Raw genomic sequence first — 26,587 nt, forward strand, 5'->3', positions numbered from 1 at the left:
GACACCATGTTTATTAGATAAGGAATCTGTATACACAGACAAGACAGATGTGATATGAACCCTGGAGATCTCATAAGCATAATTCTCTCACATAAGTGTGAGAGACAGGGGAAGAACTAGACAAGAGAGGAAGAAAAACTAACCTTCACAGGTGCATGTAAACACTGTAGAACTTCTTGTCCTATGGAGAGAAGAGCCCACTTGCCCCCCAAAAAAAGGATTAAAGGAAGAGCCTGGGGTTTTGCAGTGTTTGCTTGGTTTTTTATGCTTCAATACGGAACAAATATCTGGGGAACCACCTTAGGATGCATGTACCCACTGCAGAAGGTAGCATGCCAAGCAATGACTTTATTCACTACTCTTCAGCCTTCCATTTGTATACTGGAATGTATATTTTCTCAGGAGACATTTTGACAATAGTAACCCAAATATAAGTGACTGCAGTGAAGGCAGAGGCTGAGTAGCATTCAAGAACTAATCAGAAATAATTAAAAGCAGAAGAGGAGAGTATCTGTGTGATATTGCAGGGCTAACAAGATGCACTGTGTGTGGTAGCTTGCTGTTACTATTGCTGGCTGCTAGTTTATGGAAAGTGTCATTCTATTATTCTCCTTCATTGCCCCACTAAGTCTACCTGGCAGTGCCTGAAAGCAAAAATAAAAAGCACTGAAATTTTGAGTGCATTGTTGCAGCAAGTATATTCTTTTTTTTTTTTTTCTTTTTTTTTTTCTGTATGATGGGCTTGTGTGAGGCACAAGTCCTTTTCTAATCAGTCATTATTGGAAAGAAGCTAGCTCAGCACTTTAGGAAGCCTCCCCAGGAGACTGTCTCAAAAGTCATTCTGAATCTTAGAGTAAATTTACAAGTATGAAAAAATTTAAGTCCTTACAGCAGTCAAGAGCAAACTAAGGATAAAACTGTCACGCTTTCCACACCAAGCTTCTGTTACATACAAATATTTAAGAATGGAAAACTGCCCTTGAGGACTCAGTTGGTCTTTGTCAATCCTGCCTCTGCTGGTTATAAAACTTTGAAAAGATCATCCCTACACACCCCAACTCAGATTGTAAATTCTCTGTGCATGTTAGGAAGGAAACACTGAATCTAATTTTCTGGTATTTTAAAATATTTATATGACTGTAACTAGCACATATCAGTACCAGAAAAACACCAAGGAAGTAGTAAAGCTGAACACCAGATAATGCCATACAGGCATTTTGAGCTACCATAGTTCAATTTTGTCAAGGTGTCAGTTTCCCCAAAGAGCTGGACAAAAGTATACTGCCACAGTATCTGGGATCAGCACCATCAAAAGAGAGAGTAAAGAACAAATCAAAACAATATGCCAACCAAAACAAGGTTGCTAATGGCTCTTTCAGCCTCTAAAGACACAGATTCTACTATGTCTCCTTCTTAGGAAACTCCATCCTGACCTTTCCTGTTTGTCTGGGCCAGAAGCAATGCCGCACCCGCTGCCTGGCAGGTAAGTGTTTATACAGACCATCAGCCCACTCTTTGTCCCTAATAGCCACATTTATAGACCTTCAAAAAATTATCTGTCAGTCTTATGAGATAAAAACGTGCAGCGAAATGTTTCAATCTTCCCAGCAAAACTGTGTAGGAACCTAAAGTTGAATAGCCCTGATGCTGCTAGAACAATTTTATCTATTTTTACCTTTGGAAAACTAATGTAGAAACCAGTTAGAAGGTATCTATTATAGGGTAACATTAATTTAGTATTAGAATTTCCACTTTCACAGAATAACAGCATATCTCAAACTGAAGAGGAAAAAATGAAATAAACAAATGGTAAGGAAATGGTTGTTCAGCCTTATACCTATAATGGCATTCATGGGTATTGATTAATGCTAATACTAATAGGATAAACTATTACTGCCAAAGTAGCCAAGTGAAAACAACTAGTTACTACTTCCAGAAAATACTGTTTGAAATTCTTAAGATTTTTAAAGAGACTATACTTGCTCAGCCTGTATTTACCTTGAAAAGTACTTTTCCTGAGTCACACGTTCCTAAAATGAAGTAATGTGTAAAGGTCAAAATGTAGCCTTAAATTTGTGTGAGATATTTTCTCTAGCTGCATAAGAACAACTACTTTAATCCCCAGCCACCGCAAGACAAACAACTTGCCTTTTCATCCTTCTAAACATGATTAATGTCTTACAACATTTTATTCCATCTTGCCTCCAATTACTTTGCAGTTTATTCTCTGTATTCCCGCATCTCATTTACTTACCTTCTGTTCTCACTTTAGGGTTCTAGTGTACATTTTCCAATATCTCTTTTGCTTCTCACACTTTCTAAGCAGCATTTCACATTGCCCCGATCAAATCAACTATCCTCCCCATACACAGAATGATAGCAAATCCTGGTAACATTGGTCTTTACTTAAAAAAAAAAAAATCCATACAGAAAGCATTTTAGCATCAACTTAACTTCTGAGAATGCCTGTTTTACTGAAAATTCAACTCTGCAATAATTTAACACACCTATGTGTGTATGAAAATTCTCTGACTTGGGGCAAGCAATGCTTTGTTTTGCAGAGCAATATCAGGATATCAAAGCTCAAAGGCTGCTGCTGTAATGTGTCAACTAAACCTGGGATAGTTTTTGTTAATTTGTATATGTAATCTGCATGGGTATTTTTGCAGTCTGAATTTTCCACTGAACTGTACTAGCTTACATGTCTTAATCTGAAAACAAATACTAATTTTGGAGAAAAAATAATCTATCCGGTTGACTGCGGATCTGCAGAAAGTAATGGAAACGCATGGACTTTTGGGTGGGCAAAGGAGACTGCTGAACATTACTAGTTACATGCCAAAATATACACACCAAGGCTTGTCATTACTGCTAACATAAATAAATTAACAAATGGAGATAATATACATTTCCTACAATGCCCTGGACAAAGCTGGAACCTGTCCAGGTGCAAATCATGTGCATTACAATAATAATGGTAAAGATAAAGATAATTAATGATAATAATAGAATTTTTAAGTTCAAGTCAAGATGGAACTAAGAAGCATTTAACCATTTCTCTTTGAAGAGGATTATGTAAGACTGTGGGATGACATAAATGACAGCATTTATATAGGCCAAAGTACAGCACTAAAATAGCTCAGAACAGAAAATATTTACAAAGTGATTTCCACATACCAAGAGACAATATAAATTTACATTGGAGGAAGCCCTGCTAGGGCTCACTAAAGTTTAAATGGTTACCTTATCATCTGATTTATGTCATCCATTACCAGCTGTTAGATGTCAAGGGAATGGCTTATCAGCTGAGCTTGACTTGGGGATCAACAGGCTGCTTTGGAGCCTGCTGTTTACTCACAGCTAGATTAAATGCCATTAGCTTCCAAGAAATAAGTATTTGGAGTCACTAGAATAAAAATCTCTACTTGGTTTAGTACAGTTACTGCAGTAGTACTCAACTGCAGTCCTTTCATAACAGTCAAAAGAGTTCCTTTCACACAAAGATCTAAAAAAAGCTTTGGCATGACCAAAAGATGAGAGGTAGACAAAGCAAAATCAGATAAAAGTGGGAATACTCTGATTTCATTATTCTGCCAATATACAAATTTAATTAGATTTTTTCCCTTTATATTTTAAATTATACATGTTTACTCTTTCATTCCTGTGGAAATAGAGGAAATGATGACATGAAATGACTGAAGGGTGAAGATGGCTAAAGACACATAGTAGAGATTTTAGTACAACCAACAAATCCTAGCACATCAGAGTTACATATTCAATGAGGTTTCTCACAGGTATTTCCATTTTTCCATAGTAGGGGCTTTGGTGGGAGTCTGAGAAAACAGAAAGGAGAAGGATCAGATGAAGCTATGATTTATAGCCTTCATGATTTATCTGCATTGGCTTTGAATGCACAGAAGAAGCTGAGAAGCTTGAGAAGGCAAAACCCCTCCAGCATCCCGTTGGTCCACAAGTCGGGGGGGACCTGTGCAGCCTGTGTCTGATCTTTTCCAATAATTTTTGTGGTACAGTTAGTATTGAATTTATGTGCTAGGAAAGTGTTTGGCCTCAGATGTGAAATCAGTAATGAAATAATTAGGAGAGACTTTGTTTCATTTCCTTCAGAGTATAAAATAAATTAGTTTAGTATTTGAGAGGAAAAGCCATGATTTGATATTAAAACAGAAAGTGGCAATTAAGCACTAGTTGCTACCAGCTAGCACTAGCTGACCTGCACAGTCTTCTGTGGCACCTGTGAACTAGCTGGCATTGCATCCAGTGAGTTCACATTGCAGAACAGCTTCATGACAGTACTGTCATTAATCCTACAAAACCTCAGGCAAGCATATTTTAAAGAACAAGAATGGTCCCAAAACCCAAATTGTCTCAAGCGTGTCTTCACACTTGAGATTTGGTCCAGCCCTCATGTTTATGGCCCTCTGGACTTACACCTGGAGAAGTCCTATAGATGGCAGCAGCACTCCAGGTGGGGTCTTATGAGATCAGAATTAAGGGGCAGAATCCCTGCTCTTGCCCTGCTGGGCACACTGCTTTGGCTGCAGCCCAGAACACAGTTGACTCTCTGGGATGCAAGTGCACATGGCTGATCCATGCTGAGTTTCTCATCTACCAACACACTCAAGTCCATCTCTGCAGGGCTGCTCTCAGTCCATTTATCATCCAGACTGTATCCATGTTTGGGATTGACTGACTCAGGTGCGGGACTTAACACCTGGCCACACTGAGCTTTGTAAAACTCACACTGGACCATTTCTCAAGCTTGTATAGGTCCCTCTGGATGCCATTCCTTCTTTCTAGAGTGTCAACTGCACCTAGAGCATCAATTAAGCTTGCCACTGTCAGCAAACTTGCCAAGGGTGCACTCAATTCCACTGTCCATGTTGCCAACAAAGATGTTAAATAATTCTCAGTACAGATCCCTGAGGAACCCAAGTCATCACTGGTCTCCACCTGGACATCAAGCTGTTGGCTGCATTTCTCTGAGTGAAACATCCAGCCAATTCCTTATCCACCAAATGTTCCACCCATCAGCGTCTCCTCATCCAGAGACAAGGATGTAGTATGGGACAGCATCAAATGCTTTGCACAAGGACAAGTAGATTATGTCAGTCATTTTTCCCCCATCCTCAAATGCTGTAACTCCATTAGGTGGTTCACCAAATCAGGCAGGCACAATTTGCCATTAGTGAAGCCATGTTGGCTGTCACCAATCATTTTTTCTGATTTAACTGAACATCATTTCCATGTCTTCCATACACTTCATCATAGTTTCCAGGAGGATTTGCTCCACTATCTTGCCAGGCACCTAGGTGAAACTGACTGGGTCTCACATTGCAGCTCTCTGGGTCTTCCTTTTTAATCCTTTTTAAAAATGCGAATTATGTTCCCCTTTTTCAATCACTGGGAACTTTACCAGTTTAAGTGAAACGATGTCTCCTTTAACCTTTACTAATCTCCTTGTTTGGCCTGATGGGACCATCACTTTCTCTAGGGATTGCTGGTTTATTTGTAACAGAACATGATCCATCCATCCATCCTGTGTAAAGAAAGCTAAAGTAGATTGTATTTTTTTCTCAGTCATTAAGTATACCCTGCATAAGTATTACTCCTTTTATTGCTGGACATATGTAATTTTTTCTAGAATTATACTTGAAATATTTATAGTAATTTTCAATTCTATTAAAATTTACGGTATCACATTCATAAAAAGTGTTCACTTTTTACATAACACACCTTATTATCCCTAGTTCATGTAACCATCCCCAAACAAAACTAAATATGGGAAAGAAATACATGTTAGAGTCACTCACACTATATACAGGTATGTCTGAAAAAGACAGTTAAATAAAATGTAAAAGTCCTCACTGGGGAATCTAGATAATTGATATTGAAAACCCAAACATATTCACATGGATTAGGTTCCTCTATACGATATGATAATACTTCTGAGCTTTGTTACAAGGGACCTAAAGGTAAAATCTGAAGTTCTTGTGCATTTAATATATTGAGATAGGTATAGTTTCTAAAATATACTCTGTAGTATAAGGAATAGGTAAATCTGGCTCTACTTGAAATTTGCTTGTTTAGGTGAAATCTGTTCTGCCATATCTATTTATCATGTTTTTTTCTTACCTGTTCAAAAAACAGCGATGAAAATTTTGTAACTTATTTTACACTTTTCTAATGGTTAAATCACCAAAGATACTGTGCAGTATATATAGAAGGAGTGATCTTAGAAGGAACTGATCTTAAAACACACTTCTAGGTAATAGGATTTTAAAGAATTTCTGAGGCATTTTGGAGGATGTATATATACAAAAGTACAATCTAAAACTGTTTTGAGAGATTAGCTAATAGTTTTTTCATTACTGTTAATTATTCCTAACTACACAAAAGGACTTGATGCAATCTGCTTAGGCATTCATTAAAATTACTGCATCACACATACCAACTGAAATTATTGAAACCTTTCAAAGACCATGCTCACAGTAAGTGGAGAAAACTCACATTATTATCTATCTTCTGCATGGGACATGAAGACTTAGAAAATCAAGGTTAAATACATTAGAACAAACTAAATTCCTGACAAAAGGTGATGAATTAATGGCAGGTAAGGCAAAGAAGTATGGCTACGGTTGAAATGCACTATCTTTTGAGCATGTGTAACTTCAAGCTAAGGAATGTTTTGTTAAGAGTAAACATTATCTTTCCTCTGTCAAATATCTCTCTCTTTTTTTTTATTCAGTTTATGTCATGATCTCCACTTATGGTGATGCTAAAGAAAAGGGTAAGAAACCCCAATGGATAGGAGACTCTATCTCTTTACCATAAGTGATAGTAGTAGTAATTGAAATTATAGTAGTAAAGCATTCACTATAAAGTGGGATATAAGCAGACAAATACAGAGTAAGAAATCAGGCTTTTGTATTAATGCAATAAAGCTAGAAAAAACCAAAATGGAAATCTCATGGGACTGTTCCTTCTGCCCATCCTTGCTGCTACTATGTGATATCAGCATAAAATTTATCTGAAGTTTTTCAGCATGATGGTCTTGGTTCTACATTACTGCATTATTTTGATCTTATAATCCTGCCATATCAAAAATTCTCACAGAAGGCAGGCAAATAAATCTGGTATTAAAGAATATCACCCTTTTTAAAGACAATTCTCATTATAAAACTGAAACATATAATGTACACATTTAAAATTTACTTTTGGCGAGGCAGCAGCTCTACAGAGGAATTTTGGCTATTGAACAATAGTGAATAAAGGGCTCCAAACTTTTCCCTATCTGCTTTTCCAACTGTTAAAATAAAAATAACAACTCTGAATAGGAACAAAGTATTATTTTTTTACAACTTTGCCTCGCAAAAAACATTTTTGTGTTGTTAATTTAAAATTTATTGATCTGAAATCCTCTCAGTAGTGATTACACCCTGCAAACTTTATTCTCTTGAGATTAGTCTTCAGTAATACAGATATTAATTGACAGAAGCTTAAACACGTCCTGTGCCTTTGTATTATCGCAGTGTAACAGAGGTGATTGGGCCATGTCTCCAAAAGATCTTGTTATCAGCTGATGGGCAATGCTGCAAGGTCCAACCTCTTCCTAGCAGAGGAAATGGCAAGATACAGAAAAACACCCACCATGTTCTTCTTCTAAATTGCTGCTGGGTTTAGATTAATAGTTTCAAGGCCGTTACTTCAGGATTCTCAGTTCACCAGGATACACCCTTAACCAACATACAGATTATCCACATAAATTTAAAAACCAAAACTTATTCCTGGTCAAGACAATGCTTTGAGGCTATAGACTTACCACCTTCAGTTTATTTAGTTGATATTTTTCTAGTAACTAGCAGATGGATCAAGCTGAAATAAGAAAAATAAAATATTTTTTGAAATTGTGCAACTCTTGGTATATGCATGGAAACCAAAGCTTTCATCTCATGTGCTGGAAGGAATCATCAGCCATTTAACTACTAATCTTCTTGATGTTCAGTTAAATCAGCACTGGCTAGAGACTCTTTGCTGAAAGAGGCAAGAGCCCTGACTCGGAGGCATTCATAAGAGATGCTAAAACCTCATATGATTTTAAAAGACTGTTAATATTAAGACAATATAAAAACAGTGCTCATTACCTGTGACGATGTACATGGAACTGCAGCTCAGGAGGACTTTTTTCCTTTCACTGAGACAAAGTGAAAGGAAAAAGTAGACAAAGCTATATAGTTTGCATTGTTGTCCCCACCTTCTGATGTGAAGGCCAGACAGAAACTGGGGATGGGGTGTGTATTACTTCAAGGTCTTAGTCAGATAAATGGTTAAATGTCACTCTGAAGATAAATATATCAACCATCTCTAGCATCTAATGAACACTGAAGTGCCTTCCTGCTCAGAGCTGCTTCCGAGCACCTCCTATTGTCATCTGGATGAGTAAATCAGGTCCTTATTAGAAGTGTCTTTCTTGGTTATTTTAGAAATTTTAAAATGAGAAAGGTATCAGCAGACATGAGCCCAAAGGCACTGCACCTGTTACCAGCACAGTGAAATCAAATACCATTCTGTGCATATTTTCCTCACCATAACCACAAAATAAAAAATTTCTTGCATTTTGCCCTTACCACAAAACTAGAAAAATTCTTCAAAGATTTTGACAGACTACCTTTGTCCAGCATATCACCTGGCCATACATGGGCTAAACCCCATATATGAGCTAGTTTTTTTAGGCATATTGGAAAAAAGATTGGAGATTAGGATTGCTGAAGAAGGCCATATGGACATGCATAAAATCAGAAGATGACGTATGTTCTGTGTGCTTTGTAAACATCCAGAGGAGCTGATTTTACTGTGATATCTAGGGCTACAGGGCAAGCACTAACTCTTCATTCACAACCAAAATTACTCATTTCAATATTAATGTTTTGGTTTGTGGGCCTGCCATGTGAAAAAAAATGAACCAGTTACTCAGGAATGTCAGACTTGAAGATGGTGGTCAGAGAACCTTCCTTGCCATACTTATTCAAGGCCTCAGAAATAAAGCAGACATGAAATTCTTCATATGAAATAAGCCAATCTTCAGACATGTATCACAAATTTGTACCATGATTATTCTTCACCTCATATGAGTGATTCTCAGAAGTTTTTATACCACAATCATTCTTTCAGTTAATCAGATTCATGAGTCTTCCTTTTAAAATAAAGACAATGGGTTGATCACAGCCCTTATTACACTGTACAGCTTCAAGCTGAGAGATGAAGTGGAAGTACTCTTTAGTAATAAATAGATGAACTGCATATTTATTTCACTAGAACAATAATGAAAGAAAAAACTGTCAGCCTGATTATCATCTGCAAAGATGTACTTCATGTACCTCAGTGCTGAAGATGATGAAAATAGACATATTTACCTTAGCATTACCTTCAGTCCAAGCATGAATTATAGGGTGTTTTACTGTTGTGAACAAGATGCTCTGGAGTAAAAGCATATAACTGTAAAATAATGCTATTTATCATGACTAGGAACACACAAAAAAATCCAAAAAAAACCCCAAAAAACCAAAAAACACAAACAAAAACAAACAAACACAATAAAAAAAAACCAACCAAAAACCAAACCAAAACAAAAAAACCCAAGAAGAACAAGAAGAAAAAATAAACAGCTTGTGCTGACAAACATTGTCAGTTCTGTGTTCTATCTTCTCCTGACTTGTGCACTTTGGTAACATGATGTAAAAAAGCTGCATTTTTGCATGTTCATGTTTTGTTCAAGTACCATCTGCCAGGGACTGGGAAAAGCTGACTGGGTGCCTGCAAATGCAATTTCTGCAGAGAAACTTCTCTATTGACTGCAGGAAAGGCAGCTCCACCTACTGACATTTCTGTCTGTCTGCTTTTTAATGGTGGAGGGATTACTTAAAAGTGGCATCTAGTCTCATTTCCCAGAGGAAATGCTGTTCCCAGAACACTGGCAACTTAAGTTCTGAGCTGTAAACCTAGCAGTCAACATTGGGGTGTATTTTCTCTCCTAGGATATCTCAATCATTCTGTAGATTCAGTTACTTAAAACATAACTTTCTGATAGTATGAGATCTTTCAAAGCAGTACCTTAGCACACACACTTAAAATGAGATATCAATTCAACATTAACTGTGATCTCTCCTGAAACAGCGTAAGTCTATCTCTTCACGTTTGATCTCCTCATATTTTTCTGTATTGCAGGTGTTCAAATATTTATCTTCACAACCTAGAGCATATTAGTCCTCAAAGGTCTTTCAAAGGATTTTTCAAGAAACAGCAAACTTCTTTCAGGTTTGTTTCTGATGTAACATTACTGTACTTGGTACATCAGTACCAATATCTACTGCATGGTCAATGCCATTGAGGCAAATAACACTTGACTTGGAGAGTGTCAGGATTTGGAAGTGGATGAGTCACACCTTCTGAGCAAATCTTGGTCCATGACTTCACAAAGACTGCTTCTGACTGCTTTAGTTAAAGTCAGAGAAACTGAAAGCACACCTTTCAAGTGGCCAGATGTGGAAAAGATGAAAATATCTGTTGTGCCCTGAACAGCCTAGACTGACTGCTGTAATGAGATGTTTGGGTGGAAATGTGAGTGAAGTGAGCTTGATCTGAATGCTAATGCAGCCGTAAGTAGAGCTGACCTGATTTCTACTCACTGAGTGGATGGGAAATGAATTTACACAACCTTTATTCTGTTTTTCTGGGAAAGTAAGATGTCAAATACACATGCATCCCAGATTCTTACAAAAAGTAATTTTTTAAAATTCTATATGGCACAACTTTCCCCCTAGATTTTGCAGAATTCTGAATAATTTGGCTTAATTCACTCACTTAGAAGAAGTAAACTTCTAAGTCAAAACAAGCTTACCTTGCTGACTTTGTTTCCTGTGTATTCCCTTTCACTAACTCAGGCTTTCCCCCCTAGTTTGATTCACATTTACAAAAGTGAAAATTAGCTTATCCAGTGTTAGTGATAAATGCTGGTCAATCCTTTAAAATATCCAGTAGAAGGCTAGTCAGCTAAAAGCAACTTGTAGTGGAATATTGATCACAACATGCAAGAGAACCTTGTGTGCTACAGTGAAGACATGCAAAGGCAGAAACAAGAGAGTACCTTTGGTGGGGCAGATTTGGTGGTGTAAGTATTAGCTGGAAAAACAGTGGTGCCTGACTGTAAAAACTAATATGGGAGTTTTATCACTAGAATAGTGCTCAGTTCCATGTAGAAAAAGACTGGTTTTCAGACTGAATCTATATATAAATATCAAAATTGCAAACTGCTCTATAGCTTGAGGACAGGTGCCTGAGAGCTTCATTAGCAGCAGCAGTGAAGATGTTACTGAGTGAGTAACTTCAGCCAGTATCTGAGAAATTATGTAGTTTTGACACAGAAACTGACATCTCAGATATGAAAAAAAGCTGCTTTGCCTGTACATAGGTTTCAGTGGCAGTTAGGAGTGCTAATTTTAACAGTGAAGAGGTAAATATACCAGCACTTCTATCAGAGAGGTATCACAACTATTGTCAGGTTAGCATGCAAATGGTCCACCTAGGCTGCTGTTGAAAACCGAGTTTGGAAGAGAACTCTTGTTTCCAAGCCTCAGAGGTTGTTGCCTTTCCAAAGGCACACAGCTCAAGCTGAAATAAACCAACTCTGCCTCAGAACGTAGGGTCCTAACTATTCTTTAACACAGGACATCATGTCTGATATTTCTTGCTAAGTTGCTTTATGTGCATTATTTCATTATTATGTTGGAATAAAACTTACTGAGTGCTCAACACAAGAGCCCAAGGTCATTATTGCCCAAGGTCAGAAGTATTTCAATAGTATAAAATTGACCCTTAGAATTTCTCTGTTACCACTGAAGATGTGGTTCCATCTCTTTTCAAGACACATTACACAGGCTGTAAATGTAAAGCTTTGGGAGCTCCATATGACAGCTCTCAGAGGCAAAACAATTTGTTCCATTGTTTGTTAGGTGAGTAAACACAATCATGTTGAAACTCCTCTGTAATGAAGTTGTATAACTGTGCAATAAATGCATTCAATTCGCTGAGTTAAGGTCTTCCTTTTCAGATGAGTAAGACAGCATTGGCTTTTTTCAAGCTTTTAAAACAGTTTCACAGGTTCATGGCTGATATTCAGATAATTTCAGAAAGGATCCAAGTCAAGAAACATAGGAATAAATGAGTGTTCTAGAAAGGAAGATTGATGACGGACAGGCAGATTACCAAAATTATGTAAAAAAAACATGGTTCTAGACATAAAATAACAAAATTTTACTCCTTCCCAGAGAAGTTGCCTGTGTAGATTCTGCTAAACTACTGCTCAACAATATTTTTCACCAAGGCTTACCAAATTGTGTCACTAGTTCTATATGATCTATACAGAAAACGCTCCTGCAGATCTCTAAAAATTCCCTGTTATGCGAATAAAGGATATGATTATTAGCATGTTTTCCAAGACACACTATTTTGTGAAAAATTAATACCCTGATATTTCTCATTTGGTTTCTGCCTCATATCTCTTCCAGTTCTTTATCTCTGTCCTCTCTTGTGCAATCTTGCTGTTTTATTTCCTCTTCTGTCCTGAGAACCTGAATTTTGCTGTTGGCATATGTTCTGTTATTATGAAGTCACAATATGAGATAAGTTACTCTAGGTCCACTGAGACCCAGAAGATACTGCTCCAGTAGAAAATGTGGACCCCTTGCTAGGGACTGTAATGAAAATGAGGACAGTAGTCTATTGTCCACAGCAGTTTCATTTACCAACTTAAAAAATACTCAGGGTAGTACATCATTATGTCATTAACTGCTGAGAAATTCCTGAAATTGGTGAAAATTTAGCATGGGAAAAGAATGGACTTTTAAGTTTACCTTCTGTGAGTTATTTTTTGGCATGTTAAGAAAGTGAGAGTATAAAAATTTTTTCAGCATAATTTTGTAAAAATCCATATGCTTCTTTTACTCTGCCTCTCTTCCCTCCACAAAAGACATGAGATTTTACAGTTTTGTTGTTTACATCCGCTTTGTTTGGCCTCAGTTTCTTGAGGATCTTTAAACTACCAACAACATGAAAATAGTTTGTTTAATCTGAAATCATATTTGAAATACATGATAAAGAATCAGACTTGATGATAAACTGTGCAGTTTATCATTGCTTAAATTCTTAATTGATTTTCTGTTTTGTTTTCCTGTTTTATTTTTTCCATGTTGGCATGTACGATTGTTGGTTGTTGCCATGGTAATTCTATTTTTTTTACTGTTATTGAAGCTTTTCAGAAAAGAAGCACTTCTTTACGCACATTTTATTTCCTGTAGAACAAATGATCACGCTGACTGCTATTCAAGTGTATAATGTTGCATCATCTTCAACACAGCATTACGCCTAGATGCCCAAATTCTTGCCATAACAAACTCTTGTATGTTTGAATGAACTTCCTGAATGAAATCTGAGGTAAGGCCTTTCTAATCTATCCACACAAATGTCTTTCAGGGCTCAGCTGCCATCCTAATTTTCAACAGTAATTATGTCAACATTCTTTTATCTCTGAGCAAAGCAAAATGTTTCACTTACAGCTCTTCAGCATGCTAATGCAAACATACTGTCACTAAACTGTGATTTTCATTACCTACACATGCCCTGCTGCACTCTGGAAATTTCTCTCTCTTTCACCAACCATAAAATACTGATTTTCATTTTTATGTCTCCTTTTAGTCTTACCTCCCATGTTTTACTTCCTTACCCTCAGGAATTCAGCTCCTTCCTCTAATCTGTACATAGCAGTAGTATTTGTTGCCTGTTATTTATACACACAAATAAACATTTTCACATACTTCCTTATGGTCAGAAACAACTCACTAACTATCTAAGGTTAAATAATCTCTATTGTAATAATAGAACTAAGAACATCTTCAAAAACCTCTGTAGAATTGTTTTTTGTCAGTCATAGTTTAAAAAATGCAATTAAATATGTTTATTTATATTCTGATGTCATTTCAGGCTTGTAGTAATAGAAGGGAAACAGATCATCTCATATGTTGTGATGGTGTCCACCTTTTGCAATCTATAGTGTTTAGTCAGGCATGAGTATTTTAGCTTTGTGTAATATATACACATCTATGCATGTATGTAGTTTTGTCAACAAACAAGTGTATGTATGAGTATATATGTAAAATACATGTACCTTTCCATGTATATATTTAAAATTATAATTTTAGAATACATTTAATACTTTTTTTAATCTGAGGAGATGAAAAATATAGGTGGAAAGCACTTTCTGTAGCTCTTCAGAAAAGCTTCTCTGTAAAAGCACAGAGAATAGGTTTCCTAAACAGAAGAGTCTAGGAGTTTCTTGAAAATATGTGATAAATGCAGAAGTGTAATATCACTAAAAGGCATGCAGATGACTTTGACAATAGGCAGCATTTTTTTCTTTATTCATCGTTTTAGAAAGGTGGAATAAAACCAGGGAAGTCTCAAGAAGCTCCACAGTCTCAAGACCAAACCAATACAGAAATTAGTTCTCTATTTGCTAAGCTACACATTTGCTTGCCTGTAGACTTATCAACACAGATTTATGTTTGCTTTTCTTTTTATCTCTATCAGACTAGTGCAGCTCCATTTCAGGGAACTGTCTGCCCAGCTTTCACACACTCAGCTCTCACCCTGAATTAACATGACCTTTCTGGTGCCACAGAAACAAAATGGTGCTTGAGAGCCTGTGAGCCTGTGAGGGGAAGTGTGCTCAACCTCCCTGTGCATGATAGCTCAGTGAGAAAATTCAGGACTTGTCACTTACCCCAGCACAGAGTACGACATATCTCTTTTTGCGGATATTGAGGTTTTGCTGCATTATGACTCCTCTAGTCTTCTATTTGTGCTGCAGAAACACTCTGTGGCCAGTTACTGTATGGGTTGGTTTGGCATACGAAATGATGATGCTTTAACATCATTAGTCCTATTATTGTTCAACATGTTAGGATAATTCTTTTGAGATTCACAAAAGTTAACAAAAAGCTTTTCTAAATAGAGCTTGAATGTCTTAAAAATAAATCTGAGTCTTTAATGCTCTGCAATTATCTTGTCTATTAGCTCATCGGCAACTTAATCTTTCATGCCTTCTACTGATCTTTTAACTATATGGAGGAGTTCCCATTTTTAAAAACAAAATATATCACTTCAAACAAATTCTGGGCATTGATTTTTTTTTTCTCTTCTGAAGCTTCATAACATTCACTTGAAGGAAATTAGTTTTGGGTCCTCATACAGACATCATTGCATGTTTTAGACTTGAAAAGAGTATCTAATTATGTGATTGCATTAGAGTTCCTGAATTTAAAGCAAAAATATTTTTTTTACTTGCCTAAAGCACAAAATGGTAATTCTATTACTTTCCTGTGCTAAGTTGTATACAAAGTGGTTTTTGCCCAGACATAGTAGCATTAAGGTGACATTGGAAGGTAGATCTGTGGGAGTCAGTTTCTAGATTTTTCTGCAAACTAAAGACGAACTTGTGCTGATTCCCATGCAGGATTAGATACATAAGCTCGACAACTTTGACTTAGAGACAACACACTATCCAAGAACTGTAATTTGTCTTCATTCTATGTTTTAATGCATTTTTCATCCATATTTTATAGAAGATAATCTGTACTTAGTGATAACTTCTTCATAGCTGTTCTTAGGAGTGTAAGAGGCCCAGTAGTTGGTTCCTGGCTTATTTTGACTAGTTAATTTTGCACAACCAAGTAGCTAGGGAGCAGGTAGAGGGAAGAATTTTATCTTCTGCTTCCAAGGTATTGAATGCTAAAGATGGCAATTACATGTATAGACAACTTATTCAACAATATCCCAGTCTGTGGTCACCACCACAGTAAAAAGCTTCATCTTGTGTTTTGCACAATGGAATTTTGCACATTTTTTCAGGCAGAGAAGACGATCATGAGGGTGGGATCCCTCCCTGTCCTGCTGGCAGCACTCCCAGTCTCCCCCCCCAGAGCATCTCTGCCTTTTGGCCACAGGACACACCACCAGTGACATTTGTATGTTCATGTCCCCAGGACCTCCAGACTCTTCCCTGCCAATGGAGATGGATCCCACAGGAATGCTGTGCAGAGGCCTCACTGGCAGTGGGAACTCTGCCAGCAGGGCTGAGGACCCATGTGGGATGTGGGATAAGAGTTTGTGGGGCTGCCCCAGCAAAAGGGGATTGTGTGGAGCTCGTGGAAATGTTCAAATATGGTGCTGGTGTATCTGGGAAGAGGACTGAAAGTGGGGGACTGGGATGGGCCCAGTAAGACTCAGAGATAGAGAGGGGTGGGAAACCCACGTTTTGGCCCCTGGCACAGATGTGCTTTGCTTGCATGTCAGTCTGCTTCTTGGGTGGCTCCCGAAGTTCTGGGATGCTTGGAGTTTAGAGCTTTGCTCTGCAAAAAACACCAAGCCAAGGGTGCAGGTCAGCAAATGGTCCCCAGCAGCATCTTTTGTGAAGCCTGAACCCAGCCCTCTCCTGCATTTTAGCCAGTTTGGGCCAGAGGAGTTGAGCTGCTGCTGTATGGAAGGATCAGAGGAAAGCTCAGAGGGCTGTGACAGGGGAATGACCGAATCCATTTGGGTCTGGAATCCATTTGGGAGGGAGAGGGTTGTTAGGGTGCCCTGTGTCCATGGACCTTGCTTTGCTTCAGGTCAGGCATTCTGGCTGATGGCCACAGAGCTTGGGCAGCTGCAGGATATGGGGCTATAACTGTTAAAGTGGTTAATGCTTGGGCTCACCAGAAGGCCCTATAGAAAAGGCACAGCTGCAGGCCAGACGATTGAAGCCGGTTGAGGGCGGAGAAGCAGTTACGAGTGAGGAAAGAGTCAGTTGAGTGACAGTTGGAAGTCAGATTGTGATTGGCTGGAGAAATGTGTGGACAGAGTACGACTAGGAAGCCGATTGGATGAATGCACGCATGGACAGCAGCACAGCAGCTGAGCCAGCCAATGGGTGCCTTCTTTCTGTTAAATTCTGTTAAGTCTTCATTTGGTTTCAGTTATGTCAGGTAGAGATTAAAAGTATAAAAAGAAGACAATTTTTACAATAAAGAGATCTCTTTCAGATGCTTAAAGGGGTCAGTGTCGCTTTGTTCCCCACTGCTACAGGCAGCAATGCTCTGGTGCTTGGAGAGGGAAGGCTTTGGGAGTTCAAGTGAAAGAGGCCCTGTTGCAGCATTTATTATAAAGAAGTTTGCAGCATGTTCCGGACATTCTGCTTTTGTTTTCCTACACTAACAAGGCACTGTTAGAAAGCATTGCCTGAAGTGGCTTCCTTTGGTTTTGAGCAAATCATGCTCTGAAAAGCTTCTGGATCTTTGTTGTGTCCAAAGTCAACGATTTTCCAGCACCAGCACCAATTAAAGCTGGGGTTCTTCCAGCTGGAGAACACCAACCAGGAACTGAGATCCATGCACCCACTTACCACCCTCTCCTTACTGGGCAGAAGGATTGGAAAAAAAAAGGATTTTGGGTTGAGATAAGAACACTTTAATAATTAAAAAAAAACAATACTATTGTGACTAATAATAATAGTAATGAAAAAGAGAGACAGAGATGAAATAACACCTCCACCGAATTAGTGTATTCATATGCGGTGTACCAAGGGGCTGTGAGAGACGCGTGCTCCGGGAATCCTCTGGATGTTCATTCCAAGCGCACGAGGGCCGCAAGCCGCGCCCCCAGCACGTGCGAGAGGATGGCAGGTGCGGCGGCGGGGCGGGCCGGGCGCCGCCCGGAGCCTATCGGGCAGAGGTGTCGGAGCTTCTTGGAGCTCTCCGTCCGTCCCCCGGGGGCCGCCCCCTTCTCGTGGCAGGGGAATGGCGGCGGGGCCGCGGGCGCAGCCGGTAGCGCCAGTGCGGGGACGGGCCGAGCGCGCCGTGCCCGGGCGCGGCGCTCTGGCGGCAGCCGGGCGGGCCGAGCACGTACTCCTCGTAGTCGTCGTCCGCCCTGACGGAGTGCAGGATGCGGCCGAAGCGCTGCCGGCAGAGCGGGCAGGAGGCGCGCACGGCGGCCCACTGCCGGATGCAGGCGAAGCAGAAGGTGTGCAGACAGGTGTCCACGTGCGCCGCGTCGTCCAGGTCGCCCAGGCAGATGGGGCACGGCCCGGCCGCCGCCGCCTCCCGCTGCCCCCCGCTCGGGGCGGCCGGCGCGGCGGAGCCGCTCTCCTGCAGAGCCTCGGCGGCACCGCGCGCCATGGGCTGCCAGAGACGGGCCCGGGGCCGGAGCTGCTCTGGCGCCGGGAAGCGGGCAGCAGAGAAGGCTCAGAGCGTGGGCAGGGAGGGGAGACGGGGGCCTCCCGAAGGGTCTCCTTGCAGGCTAAGGAGAGTTTACTGGAAAGTGACCGAGCAGCCCCTCAGCTGCCTTCGACACCTGCCTCCCACTCCGTTCCCCCAGGCAGGAGAAATGTCCCTTCCACTCTGCTCCCGCCCAGCCAGTGGGACTCGGCTGGCACAGGGTACCTGCAGGAGGCGTCCGGGACGGAGGAAGTGGCCGGGAGCCCTCAGTGGTGCTGTGGGCACTGCCAGGGCAGGGCCTGGGTCCTGCTGGAGGCCGCACACTGGGCCGAGTGTGCGAATACAGGAGCCTCTGGCACCCGGCTGTTGCGTGGCGAGCACAACACACAGCCCAGAGGGAAAAGACCCCACTCGGACTGTCAGACGTCTTTTGGTGGCCTTAAAACCCTCAGTTTGTCAGGTCCTTGGTGAGTCCGGTGCTGCTGCATCTTCTCCAGGAAGAACCGACCCAGCTCCCTCAGCTTTCCCTCATGGGAGAGGGAAACCCGTGTTCCTTTACCGTGTTTGTGGCCCTTCTCTGGGCTCTCCCCAGTAGCTCCTCATCTCTCGTAGGCTGGAGAGCCCAGAGCGGGCACCGCACTCCAGGTGTGGCCTCACGGGGCAGGGGAGAGGGCAGGATCCCTCCGGCTCCCGCTGGCAGCACGCCCAGTGAGCCCGGCAGGGAACTGGGCTGCTCACCGCCGGCCCGTGCTCCTCCTGGGCCCTGCTGGGTGAGCTGCTCTTGGTTCATGGCGGTTTTCCTCCCCAGGTGCAGTGCTTCCTGTGGGCTCCTTTCTCCAGCCATTGAAATAGAATTGTTAAAACAGTTTTTTTGAAAAACACAAGTGATAAAGCAATAGCTTTTAACTTTGTCTAAGTTAAAAGGTCCTTTTCCCTTCAAGGGACACCAAAGAAAAGAGAAACAATAATGAAGAATTAAATTTTCATTCTTCTTGAAGAAAAAAATGGTGAAGTGATTTGAGACACAGTTGTATTCCATGTAGGGTGAAACAAAGCAATAGTACTAGTATATTGTTGCTCACTTTTATGCTTTTTCCACCTCACCTTTGGCCTTCAGATGACACAGATATCTTTAAATTTGTTGTCATGGTTTGGTTTGCTTTTTTCCTAAAATCTAGAACATTGCTTTTTCATTGATAAAAAGTTTTTAGTGGGAGGTTGAAACAAGATGTTTAGTCTCACCCATGAGATGTACTTTCAGTCTTCACATCCTGCCATTCTTTTGTCCATTTGAAGGTCAAATTTATAGAGATTAATACTGATAAATGCACATCAGCCATCTAATAGCATCTGGGGCATTCTGCAGTCTCTAGGTCTGTAGTGAATTCTCAGACTAGGCATACAGTCTGCCATATATTTATTTGTAGGTTTACACTTCATGAAAATTAACCTGAATGGTAGCAACTGCAAAGTTAAAGCATTGTTACACATCCTGAATGATTTATGTGGGTTTAAGGTTGAATCCAGATCTTTTTCTAAATCACAAAATCATAGAATGTTAAGGGTTGGAAGGGACCTTAAAAGACCATCTAGTCCCAACCTCCCTGCCATGGGCAGGGACACCTTCCACTCAACCAGGTTGCTCAAGATCTTATCCAACCTAAAAAATAAACATCTGCCTGGAATATCACTCTGCATCTCTGGAATGTTTTTTCTTCAGAAAAAAAATCTCATCAAATTTCAAAGTTGATTTCAGAAAAGCATTTAGATAATATATAGAGGACACTGACTTAAAATTTGGGATGCATGACATGAAAACATATACTTGATGATCTCTCACTGATGTATATAATAACAATGTCCTAGAGATCTACAAGACCATTTATTATCTGTATTCCAAGAATGTTGCATGTGAGTATTAAGGTGCCTGTTGCATAAGCAATGACCTCATCTGTATTGTTTGGCATATTTTACTGTATCTGCTTGGAATAAGTTGCAACTGACTTCTGATTTTTTCCTGGAGCTGCAAATAGAATGGTGCAGCTGACAATAAGGAAAAAAAGTCGTCATCATGATCTCATCATGATACCTCAGAATTAATTTAGTTGCATTGCTTGTCTGTCATTTAAGTACCTTGTTGTCATTTAAATAGTATGTAAAAAATTCCAGATACTTTAAGAAAGGCATGAGAGGGAGCAAGCTTTAAAAAGAAGGGGAAGAAGGGAAAACATGTGAAGTAATTTTGTGTACTAAAAGCAGCTACTGAAGCAAACCTCTAATTAGGATATTTTTTCAATAACATTTTCTTATCCTTTGTAAGTACTCTGTACAAGTTTTATACCATTAACAGGAGAAACTGATACCAAAAATGAGGGGTATTAGGGTAATAAATTAGGATGAAACATACCACAATAGTGAAAAGGAATCTTTCTCTCTTTGTTAGTTTACAGGCTAGTCAATGACTCTTGTAAAAAAACCTGCATAAATGTATGGGGATTTACTATGAGTTGTATTTAATGTTTTAAAATGTTTGTAAACGTTTTGTACAGTAGAGTGCATTGAAAGTAAGCCTATTCCTGCAGGAGATTTCAGATCAATGCCACAGTATCCACAAGTATTACCATGAAACAGCATGTTAAAATGAATGCACCCAACAACGAGTCTGCATGGTCTGCTTTTATTGTTATAATTGAACAAAAGAGAGACCCATCAAAAATGGGTCCACATAAAGGGATTTTTTAAATGGAATTTTTAAAATAAAAGATATTTTAAAATATAGGTTTTAGCCTGACAGTGTCCCTTTCAGTTTGTGGGATCAGGTGGAGAAATTTCTTACACACACAGAGCCTTCACACTGCCCTGAAGGCTGGCAAATTAGTAAGATAAGCAGATCTCCATTTGCAAAAGTAATGTTTTTGCCACTTCTGATTCTCCGGAAATTTCAGAGAATGGAATTGTCTTGTGATTGAAATATTACATTCTGCTTTGCTTCACCAAGAAGAGCACACTATAAAAGAAATTCAGGGAACACACTTACTCTTTTCACAGTAGGCTACAAAGAGAAAAAGCTAAAACTGCTACACAAGCCATATGAAGTAGCACAAATACCTTGTATCTTAGACACATTTAATTCAATAAACCTACTGTCGAGTTACAACAAAAAAACTCTTGCCTAGCATCTCTTCAAGGTAATGGCTGTCTTATCAAGCAATAAGATAATATTAAGTCCTCCTCCTAAAGCATCAAATTGTTTCTCAGAGAAACTCAAAACAGTTTTTGGTTTGTATATAACAGTCAGATCATAGTGTATTTGGAGCACGAAGAAAATTTTTATGTGTGGACATAATACAGATACAAATCTAAATATACGTGTTTATTGTTGAGGATTACCCAGTCTTTAAGGCCTTACTTCATGCCATCAGGCTGCAATGCTTATCTAATTTAAATGTGGTGAAATATTTTGGTGAGGACAGCAATGAGAACTGGTTGGATCCCTCTGTTTTTTGCTATGTATGTATTTGGAAGTATTTTACCTTTTTCTACTAGTAGAAAAAAAGGGCAAAGATCTGTATTTTCACTGATTTCACAGGCATCCTCAGGTGACCCAATATCTAGCAATGTAAATTAATTATGCAGATTGCATATTCTCGGTGGTGTATCTATATCCTAAACCACTGACCAGATGACAACGCAATTTTGTGTTCGACTGAAAGGATACTTTCCTGAGGCCCTTATTTTCCCCTTTCATTATGTTATACAGCACTGCTAGCTGTTAGGTCAGTGCTGTCAGTTACATAATGTACTGATTTAGGTTGGAAAAACAACCATTAAATGTGACAAGAGGTTTCTTCATCACCCATATTATGTTATTGATTTGTTGGTCAGAACAGTGGCAGGGTTTTCTTGTAGCACTTTTACACATAGTAGCAGGATCACATGTAATTGTAACCTAAAATTTCAAGTGACAGCCCAGATATATATATATATATATATATATATATATATATATATAGTCTGAGTTGTCCCTCACAGCTGAAGGACACATGATGGTTAATGAAAGTTGGCAGATTAGCCAAATGGAGAAAAGTTTATTTTATGTTTGTAGCTGGGTTGAGTGTTAATTTTTGATGCCATGGTTTTCTGAATCTGAAACCATTTTTGTTTAGAACAGAGACCAAAATGCTGTATTTTAATAAGTTTTGAAGAAATACAAGATTCTTGTGTTCTCTAGAGCTGGCCTCCTTTAATTGATGAACTCCTAGAAGAAATGTGCAAATCAAGTCTAGCTTCCTTAGAAAATGGGAGTCCTACTGTCCTGACCAGATTCTTACAGTCCTACCAGATTCTGTGGTTCAGCAGAGTTAGAAGTGAATGTGCTTTCGTCTTGCCACTTTAGAGATGGTTGCTTTCTCAGCTCTGCCTGCATTCCTTCTCCTGAAAAAAGCTGCTGGGTAGGAGAAAGTAGCATCTTCCAGGCTTTTTGCAGTGACCCTTCAATTTTCTCAGGTCCTGCTTTTCTAAACAAATTGATTAATCTCATTTTCCAAGAAATAGTTTGTTTTCTGTAACATTTCTGAAATTCCTGGTGAGAAATAAATTTGTCTGGCTTTGTTAGACTGAAGTCTAAGATGATGGAGAAGAGAGAGATGGGAAATTTAATCCATGTGTGAAACTCAGAATTGCCTGCAAAAAAAATTACACTACACTAAGAAATTCTTCTGTCTGTTTAATAGTTTGAATGTTATTGATACATTTTGTACCTGATTAATAGAAATGTAATGTCTAAACTCTGGTGATTTAGTGCTTCCCTTTTCATTGGGTTGTAAAAATGTCCTTCACTTCAGCTCTAAGTTTGCAGTTATCTTTTGTCTCCCACACATGTGCTAGATTTCACTGCCAGAAGACCAGGAATGGTAGAGAAATATCTACAGCTGGTGTGTATTTTACACACATTGCTTACCTGTAATAAATTATTTTTCTTAGCTATAAAACAGACATAACTTTTATGCATATGTCTAGGTTAGACACTTTCTACTTTATATGCGTGCCCATAATGAAATAACAGTTTTTAGCAATTAATTGACAAATTCCAGCTTCTTTCTTTAAAACAATATTAAAAAGTTAGTATAACATTTCAGACCCTGTGTAAAAAAATTCCAAATGTTTTTATGGCTATTGTGCAACAACCTACATCATGCTGTCCTTTTAAAGAGCAATTTATATTGTGTGTTATCATAGTCATTGTAGGACTTGGTGTATTGAAAGAAAAAGAGATAAACAATTATCTAACTCTACATCTCCCTTAACTATTCTCTAGAGAAGTGCAGAGTCATTGAGTTGGTTTGATGAAGGGCTTCCCATCATTAATATATGACTCCAAAAGGAAGAACTTAGCACAGGCTTACCACAGAGTGTTTGCAGAAAGAGCTGTTGTGGAAGGGAACAGCAGGAACCTTCTCAGTGCCCTAAGCAATGTCAGACAGTGAAGGGAGTGTCTGGATTCTCCTTGTGATTGCTGTACTGTTTAAAGATTCCTCTTCTCTGGGTCATAAAAGAAATACAGTATTGATAGCTTGACTCTTTTTTTTTTTTTTTTAATGGATGCAGGAATACAGTTCATTAGATTACACCTGTTTAAGATGCTATCTCGTATATCTCTCAGGTCTGGTGCTAATCCAGCTGCAGAAAAGCTGTTTTCTTTGGCATGTCATAAAAGAATGTGTCCTTTTTGTATTGCTTTTCTTTGTTTTTTTTTATGATAGTGAGCACTGAACTATTCTTCCAAGTACATCTTGAGTTATAATTTAAATGCAGTGCTTAGTTTATTCAGCAGGGGTCATCAAAGGTCTGGATTTTCTTTGTCTACTGATGTGAACTGAATGATGACATTTCACAGCTTTCTTCAGGATTTGGCATTTGGAAATGTTCGTGTCCCCTCTTACAGCTCTATTGCTCAGTCTGTTGTAGCTATAGAGTGCATTATTTCAGATATCTAAGACCCCAGTGTTTGCTTTGGCAGACAACTTAGTTCAAGAGTATTTTTTATGTGGTATTATTTTTCTGTTCGTGAATAGCGTAAATGAGACTGTTAGAAAATACAGGAACCATAACAGTTTTTGTTCCTTGCAAGTATTTGTAAAAGCAAATATGGGATAAAGTGTCAATGCTTGCATTAGGTACCAATTTGATCTTACTCTGAATTCTGGACTGTTTTGACAGCAGAAAAGTTACTTTTCAGATCTGATGGCTTTATAATGTCTCCAAAAGACAACAACAAGGAAGAAAGCAGATACATATTTGTCTAGTGAAACACTTCTACTAACTCCTTTTCTGGGTGAAATGTGTAGTGGTGGGGATAAACAGTGCAGTGTAAGTCAGTATGACTTATGTTACCTGTAGGCTTTTGTCACTAAAACACTACAGAGGAAGTACATATTTTCCTGAACCAAACTTGTTGTTGAATTATCAGATCAAGCATGTTCTCCATCAACTTCAGCTGGACATAAACTGGAAACTGTTTAACTCACTTTGCCAGGCACTTTAGGATGTACTTCCTAATCCAAGCCTGACAACAGAGTCAGTGAGAACTAATTTCTGGGTGGCAGTAGCAAAAGCAGCAGCTTCAGCTTCTCAGACTGAGTCTGAGGTACTTTTCTTACTGTTTCTGTTAGTGAATAATGGCAGCTCCCTAAACCAGGATTTTTTTTTTTTGCACAGAAAATTATTTCTAAAAGGCTGGGATAGTCAGATAGTGTAATTAAAGCATGTGTATTAGAATTTTGGATAGATAAAGTAGATAAAGATAGATCTGAGTCCAACAAACCACAGTTCAGACAGTAATAAATGTCCTGGCTTTACTCTGTCATGCCTAAAAGTCTGTTGTAACCTACTGTGTGCTCTCAACTTCATTACTGCTTCCCATGGTAGGTGTATTTAGTGATCACCTCACTTTCATTAGACTAAATATTAGACCTGTGACACATGGATTTGCCTTTTTTCAGAGGACCTCTAAGTCATCTTTAAGATGTACCTTCCACCCAATACATTTGCCACCCTCAAAATTTCCACGTTTCTATAAGATCCAGCTCCATAAGCAACAAATCACTATTTCCTATGGTTTCTGTTTCATGCTTGTATTATTCTCTGTCTTGGATTACATTCACTTGCGTTAAAATTTTTCCTGTAATGAGAAATATTCTGCATATGTTTTCAGTTTCTAAAGGCAAACTGCCTTCATGCTGCATCCTGACAGTGAGTCACTGGAGCGCTGATTCGTTTTCTCTTTGCTCTATTTTATGTGCATCTGCAAGAGCTGTTGTCATTGATACCTGTGTCACATTTGCCTAAAACTGATCAAAGGCACTCAAAAATGCTCAGAGGAGACTTTGACTGACACAAATATTTAGAGATAGCTAAGTTATAAAACATACTGTTGCCTTTGCTCCCAGAAAATATCCTTAGGAAAGAGACATCTAGCACAGCCACACCATTGTCTGAGAGAGAATTTTTGTGCTCATCTTTTTTGCACTTCTGTGCTGCCATTTGTAACACATTCAGGACAATTACCTTATAAATGCTTGGCACTTCAGGTTTTTATCTCCTCATCTGGGTCTTTATATATATTTTTGACTACATATATTGCTAAAATCTTCAAATGCTTTTATGATAAGAAGCTTGATAGGTGAAAAGAAATTATTAAAACAGTAACATAAGAGAGTCAGTTGGAAAAGAATACTTAAAATATGGGAAAGACCCAACAAAAATATTCTTTCATAACAGTTTCCATAGATTCTGTATGTTCCATAAGTTGCCTTATGGCCTTTTTTCAAATCTCAAAAAGATTACATGCTCTGATGTACTCTGTTTTACCAAGAATACATATCTGATTTACCATCATGATGGTCCTTGTGAGCTGAAGGTAACCTGACAGAAAATATACATGCTTTGGCAGAGATTAATGCAGCAGTATTGATTTAGACCAGCCATTCCTAACTCAATAAAGATTTGTAGGTCTGTACAATTAATAATATTAACTACTTCTTTTGGAAAAGTATCTATTTAATAGTTTAGGTCAAGAATAAGGAAGCTGAAGTAGAAAACAACAGTGAGTGAAATGCCAACACTTATATACTTTTTTGAGACCAATTTCAATAAAAATTTCCAACAGATAATCCCTTTGTTGGAAGGACAATAAAAGATAATTTAAATTAAAAATTATAGATTGTCTAAATGTGATTTCATTTGTCTTAGTGTGAAATGTGTGCCAT

General features: G+C 38.9%; 1 protein-coding gene across 9 annotated transcripts in view; it reads left to right on the forward strand.

Annotated features, from left to right (window-relative positions):
- The window catches only part of LOC106629451 (uncharacterized), a 41,889-nt gene extending 18,837 nt beyond the window's left edge, over positions 1 to 23,052 (forward strand). For 5 of the 9 annotated variants that reach the window (XM_074532855.1, XM_074532854.1, XM_074532853.1 and 2 more), the window contains 4 exons: positions 1,418 to 1,483; positions 10,243 to 10,332; positions 13,371 to 13,506; positions 15,979 to 23,052. In XM_074532855.1, coding sequence (XP_074388956.1) covers positions 17,727 to 18,791 — 1,065 coding nt within the window. In that variant the 5' untranslated portion in view covers positions 1,418 to 1,483; positions 10,243 to 10,332; positions 13,371 to 13,506; positions 15,979 to 17,726 and the 3' untranslated portion in view covers positions 18,792 to 23,052. Of the gene's footprint in view, positions 1 to 1,417; positions 1,484 to 6,766; positions 6,809 to 10,242; positions 10,333 to 13,370; positions 13,507 to 15,978 lie in introns of all 9 variants that reach the window. The other 4 variants (XM_074532858.1, XM_074532857.1, XM_074532856.1 and 1 more) reach the window with 3 other exon arrangements.
- The last annotated feature ends 3,535 nt before the right edge of the window (positions 23,053 to 26,587 follow it).

Source organism: Zonotrichia albicollis, chromosome Z (assembly GCF_047830755.1).
Source record: "Zonotrichia albicollis isolate bZonAlb1 chromosome Z, bZonAlb1.hap1, whole genome shotgun sequence".
Taxonomy (NCBI): Eukaryota; Metazoa; Chordata; class Aves; order Passeriformes; family Passerellidae; genus Zonotrichia; species Zonotrichia albicollis.